This window comes from Bubalus bubalis, chromosome 12 (genome assembly GCF_019923935.1).
Source record: "Bubalus bubalis isolate 160015118507 breed Murrah chromosome 12, NDDB_SH_1, whole genome shotgun sequence".
Lineage (NCBI taxonomy): Eukaryota > Metazoa > Chordata > Mammalia > Artiodactyla > Bovidae > Bubalus > Bubalus bubalis.
The window spans coordinates 102,612,753-102,618,386 of record NC_059168.1 but is presented as its reverse complement, the minus strand read 5'-3'; the positions used below and the strand labels follow the sequence as shown (position 1 = coordinate 102,618,386).

The 5,634-nt window shown below is 63.5% G+C and overlaps 1 protein-coding gene across 1 annotated transcript; it reads right to left on the bottom strand.

Annotated features, from left to right (window-relative positions):
* Window positions 1–459: 459 nt before the first annotated feature.
* LOC123464808 (odorant-binding protein 2b-like) lies at window positions 460–5,114 on the bottom strand. The gene is made up of 8 exons (XM_045162427.1): window positions 5,008–5,114; window positions 2,875–2,986; window positions 2,625–2,720; window positions 2,293–2,426; window positions 1,959–2,029; window positions 1,310–1,420; window positions 582–683; window positions 460–524 (listed from the first exon to the last, which is right to left on the bottom strand). The coding sequence occupies exons 1-8, from the start codon at window positions 5,112–5,114 to the stop codon at window positions 460–462; spliced, it is 798 nt and encodes a 265-aa protein (XP_045018362.1).
* Window positions 5,115–5,634: the final 520 nt, after the last annotated feature.

Below are 5,634 nucleotides of genomic sequence, written 5' to 3'. Positions count from 1 at the left end.
CAGGGCTCTCCCTGCCCCCAGGGCTGCAGCGTCGGGGGCGGAATGCACCTTCCGCCTGGTGCACAGCCGGGCGGGCACAGACATCCCGAGTTACCCAACAGTGAGCCTTGAGCACAGAGAGGGCGCCTGGGTGGAGTGCAGCCCAGGAACAGACCCTGCAGGGCGGGGCCGGCCGGAGGGGCCCTCAGAGCAGAGACGCCACCTCCTGGCCACGCAGGGTCCCTCCTGCCTGCCCTGGGGAGCCCGGTGGACCCTGACACCCCATTGAACCGGGACCCTCGATTGCTTCAAGGACCACTCACCCTAGTCACTTTCAGGCTTGCAGCTTTCTGTAGAGACCAAGACAAAGCCAGGAGTGAGAAGACGCCCCGCACAGGGGCCCAGACCCCTCACTGCCCGCAGCCCGGACGTGGGTCACGGAGACCCAGAGCGGGGTCCCCCAGGGCTCCCTGTGACCCATCACAGCGCTGATGTCTCCCCACAGAGGGGCTGGGGAGGGGTGGGAGGGGACGGAGGGAGGGACCCTGGGCGTGAAGAGGATGCAGAGGGGACCTGGGGGTGCCAGAGGGCCGGCCCCTCACCTGTCTGCTCAGGTGTGAAGACGTCCTCCGGGGACAAGCCCTTGCGCTGGACGAATTTCTTAAAAGCCTCCAGGGCCTCTGGGTTCATGTCGGGATTCCTACCTGCAGGCCAGGCGCCTGGTGAGTCAGGCCTCAGGGGATACCCAGAAGCAGGGTCTGTCCCAGCTCCCAGGGAGGGCGCAGGGCAGAAGGGCTCAGTCTGGGGTGGATGCCGAGCAGGTGCAGAGGAGATGGGCCCCTCCCAGCCAACAGGTCCGGGGAAGGAGGTGGGGAAGCCCCAGGGGACACCCAAGTCCCTGGGGGCTCCAGGGGGACCCAGGCCAGATTCCAGAGCCACCTGCAGGGTCAGACCCCTGACCTGGAAGGGCTTCTCTCCCAGAGGAACTGCGCTCCCTCTGACCAGAAAACCCTGGCCTTCACCCCCCGTGAGGGTCCCTGCCCCAGGAATTCCTCCGTCAGCGCTTCCTACCTCCCCCACACTGACCAAGCCCTGGCCCGAGACCCCAGGAAGCGGGACTCTGCATGTGCAGTGACCCCTGGGGGTGGTCAAGTCCCAGAAGGAGCCTGGACTGGCTGCCCGGGCTGTAAACCGTGCTGGGCGCACACGGACTGCATGGTCTGTATTCTGGAAACAGGAGTGACCGGTGCGGTTCCTCTGGCTTCTAGAGGCAGAGGCCTTGGAGTGGGTCAAGACACGGGGATCCGAAGGCAGGAGGACGGAGCCTCACCTATGAGCTTCCCCACATGGACCGATTTCCCCTGGCGCTGGCCTTCGCAGTAAAGGATGTAGTGGCCCTCAACGGGCAGTTCCAGAATGTGCATTTGCTTCTTGCCGCCATCTGAGGATGGACAGAGAAAACGCGCCTTGACTGTCTCAGTTCCTAGAGAACATACTGGAGACCACAATAAGGAACTTTCTGGAACATTTGGACTTCTTGACACCCTAGCCGTACTCAGCTCCCTGTCATCCAGGGACCCCATGAGCCTGTGCCCAGGACATGCTGCTGCCAAGGCCCGACCCTGGGGAGGAGCCTCCTCCTAGGAAAGTCTCAACAGGAGGTGTGGAGTCAGAGGCTGGAGGGTTCGCATGCTGGGCTGGACCCTGCAGGCTCCAGTGGCTTTCCCACGTGCTTCCCCATCCCGAACCTTGCTTCCCTGTGGAGGACGGCCAGGACCACCCAGAGGAAGTGGGAGGTCCCTTCATCCTGCTGTGGACAGACCTGTCCCATCTGGTGTCTGGTGTCAGGACGAGACCCCTGGGAAGGGAGGGGTCAGACTCTCTGAGTGGGGTCAGGGTGGGGACCCCGGGCAGCAAGGCCCCGTGGGGAGGGCGAGGCCAGGGCTCTGCTTGCGGGGCGGGGACGGGCAGGGACTCACTGGAGCTGTATTTGCCAGGCTCCCCGGTTGGCTGCACCCTTGTTCTCTTCTCATGGCAGCGGGCCTCCTTCCTGGGACACACAAGGAGCAAAGGAGCCACGCTCCGCAATCATGCCCAGGCCCGCCTGAGCTCGCCTGGCACGTGGGCCTCTTGCCCAGCGTCCCCCAGATGGCACTGTCGACCCCTGCCGCCCAGGACTCTTTCCCCTCGAGGTCCAGGGGACGCACATCCTAGCAAGCACCCCGACCTAGGGTGGGAAGAGGTGTCCTGAAGGGCATTTACTGGGAGGGGAGGGGACCGCAGGACCGGGGCCGGGGGTGTGGCGACACGTACAGGAAGGTGAATATGAGTTCCAGGTCCCCGCCGCCCAGAGCCGTCACCGTCACAGGGGACACCTTCCTGGGCCTCGTCTCCTTAGGCAGGTTCTCATCGGTCACCATGGCCTTCACATACCAAGTTCCTGCGATCTGAGCAAGATGGGGCCGTGAGCCTCCAGCGTGGGGCAGGCCAGGTTCGCGTCCGCACCCACCACCTGCCTCCCCCAGTGCAGGCTGTGCTCCAGCACGTCTGCACCCCGGGTGTTGGTCAGAACAACCCGGCGTGCAGGGCTCCTGGTGCTAGACAGAGGCAGGATGCCCATCTTCTTCGGGGAGCAGGCTCCACACCCGATGCGTCTTCTCTGCAGAGGGTGTAGCCATGCCATCGGGGGTCCCAGGAGTCGCTTCCCTGGGCCCTGAGATGGAGCTGTTCCCCGGGCAGTCCTGGGCCAAGCAGGGGCCTGACTGAGAGGCAAACAGAGAGCCCCCTGCTCCCCGACCCCTTCCTGTGGGGAGCCCGGGTCCAGAGCCCTCCTCCTGAGATGGGCCTGGTCACGCGGTCCCCACGGGTCACAGCCTTCCCCTCCACCAGGCTCACCTGCTGGGGCTCCAGAGGGCAGGATGGGGGGTCCTGGGCCCTAAGGGCGGCGAGCAGGCTGAGGGCAATGGGCAGGAGCAGGGCCTTCATCTCTGGGTCTTTGAGCTCCCAGCTACCGGTGGGTCTGGGGGTCTGGGGGAAGTTGTGCCCGCTCCACACGAGGCGGCTGTTTATACCCGGAGCACCTGGCACGGACCCCGCCCCACCCACCCAGCACCCCGGCCCAGTCCCCGTCAGGGGGGCGTGTGTGTGCTCAGCGCCAGAGTCTGGGGAGCAGGTGCCCCAGAGTAAATGACGTGCAATGCTGTCCCAGGTCCGCCTCCCAAGGGTGCTGGCTCAGAGAGAGCCGCCCGGAGGACAGTCAGCCGGGGAGTGAGGGGCGAGGGGGCCACGCAGGTCTCTGCCCCAGCCCAGAGCAAAGGGCAAGGCTTCCTCCCCTCCTCCACCGCGCCCCTCCCAGACCCCTGGGCTGGGATCTTAGGCGCATTCTCTGGGAGCCCTCCGAAGGGACTGAGCTTCAGAAGGGACGTGTGGGGTGTGATTTGTGGAGTCCCAGGGTCCCCAGAGCCGACTTCTCACCCACCTGGCACCCCTGCCCGGGCTGGTCCCAGGCCTGGGAAGCAAACCCCGGATCCTCGTGGGACTGGGGGCCCTGGTTTATGACCTGGGGTCAGTCTGGATATCTCCTCTTCAGAGAGTGTCCGACCCCAGGGCCCCAGAGGAGGATCCCAGCCTCTCAGCCCCTCACTCCGGACCCCGAGGAGGGGCTGGGTTTCCAGGTGAACGCGTGCTCTCCTCCCAGTGGGGCCCTCGTTCCTGCACACGTGGGTTCACCAGCCGTCTGCCCTGCTGCATCTGCAGTTCCCCAAAGTGCGGGCTCTGGCCACGTGGTGGGCGGTCACTGGATGTTTGTGGCTAAAAGAATAAACTAGTGAATGTGTCTCTGGGGCCTCAGAGGCTCCCCTTCTGAGGGGAACGCACACTTCTGTGGCTCTGGGTCCCGTGAGCCGTGGGAGGACCCATGAGTGCCGGCCCCTGGGCACGTAAGAGGCTCAGCGAACCTGGGCTCTGCCTTGCGTCCTCCTGTCTGGAGTGGGACCCACACTCATGCCACTTCCTGACTTCTTTCATCCTTCCAGAACCCCGACCACCCAGAACTTCCCCTCTCCCATCAGCTTTGACCCCCGTGTCCCTCCAGGACAGGACTCGCAGCCTATTCCATTTGGATAAATGGGCTGAGTGAGGCTCAGGGGTCCAGGCTGAGCCTCCCTGCTCCTGCCTCCGTTAGCCTCAGCGCTGGCTGCCCCCTAACAAGATCCTGGCCTCCCTCCTCCCTGACCGTGTGGGTCCTGGGTCTGAGTCACCCGCTCTGAGACCCATGCTGACCCAGGCCCCACAGGCAGGTGCTGGGGACACAATGGCATCTTTGTGCCTTGTTGGCCCAAGGTTGGACATGGCTGAAGATGGTCCGCCCCAAGTACTGGCTCAATAATAATAATCAGCCTCTCCATAACCCCCAGGGGCCGCACGGAAGGTGCTGACGGGACCCAGTAATTACTGCATCTGGGAAGGAACTGCTAAGCACAAAGTCCACCCTCCCTGGGAGCGGGAAAGGGCGGGGTCCTTGCTAAGAGCCTGACCTTAGGAAGCAGGCTGGTGTCTCCAGATCTTGAGAGGGCTTTTCCTGTTCCCTGTTCTCCTGCACGTTCCCCAGGGAACCTGGGTCTGGGTTGGTACCCGAGAGTCCCTGATCTAAGCGTTTATGACAGTGACAGACTTCGTTCAGGCCTTGAGGGAACCCTGGACACAGGCAGGTCTCCCGGGGAACGGGCTGCCCGGCCCCGCCCTCTGCGGGGGGCAACCCAAGCCCTCCAGGCCCTCCGGTCCTCCACCTCGGCGCTGTGCCCTGGAGGGCGGAACCCTGCCCAGGTGTCCAGCTGTGTTCTTCCTGGATCGTGGAGGGGCGTGCGTGGGGGTGGGAGAGGCGGCCGGCCATGGGCACTACCCCTTGACAGCGTCTCAGGGACTGTGGTCAGCGCCGCCCCGAACCTTCAGTTCCAGAACTGACCAGAGTGGATTTACTGTGAAGCCTGAGTGCATTGGAGCAGGGTGAGTGGTGACTGTGGGACTGACCTGATGGCCACCCTGCAGCTGGAGTGCGTGGCTCCTGCACGCAGACCGGACGCCAGCTTCCCGCCTCCACGCCCACACCACTTCTTCTGGGCCTCCCCGATACACATGGGTCATAGCCAATGAGCAGTGAATGAACACGCCCAGTCCGCATGGAACGGAGCTCAGGGGCTACATACCTTGGGCTTCTCACTCCGCAGTGGGACAATCTGACGTGATCGCACCCATTTCTCAGAGGTCCTCAGGAAGACTGAGTCCCAGTTGCCCACAGCGAGGACCTTCTCATTAAAACTCCCTTTATTGCGTTTTCTACCTCCCCATCTGGGCTTCCCTGAGAGCTCAGTTGGTAAGGAATCCGCCTGCAATGCAGGAGACCCCGGTTCAATTTCTAGGTCAGGAAGATCTGCTGGAGAAGGGATAGGCTACCCACGCCAGTATTCTTGGGCTTCCCTGGTGGCTCAGCGGGTAAAGAATTCGCCCACAATGCGGGAGACCTGGGTTCAAGCCCTGGGTTGGGAAGATCCTCTGGAGAAGGGAAAGGCTATCCACTCCAGTATTCTGGCCTGGGGAATTCCATGGACTGTGTAGTCTGTGGGGTTGCAGAGAGTCGGACACGACTGAGCAAACTTT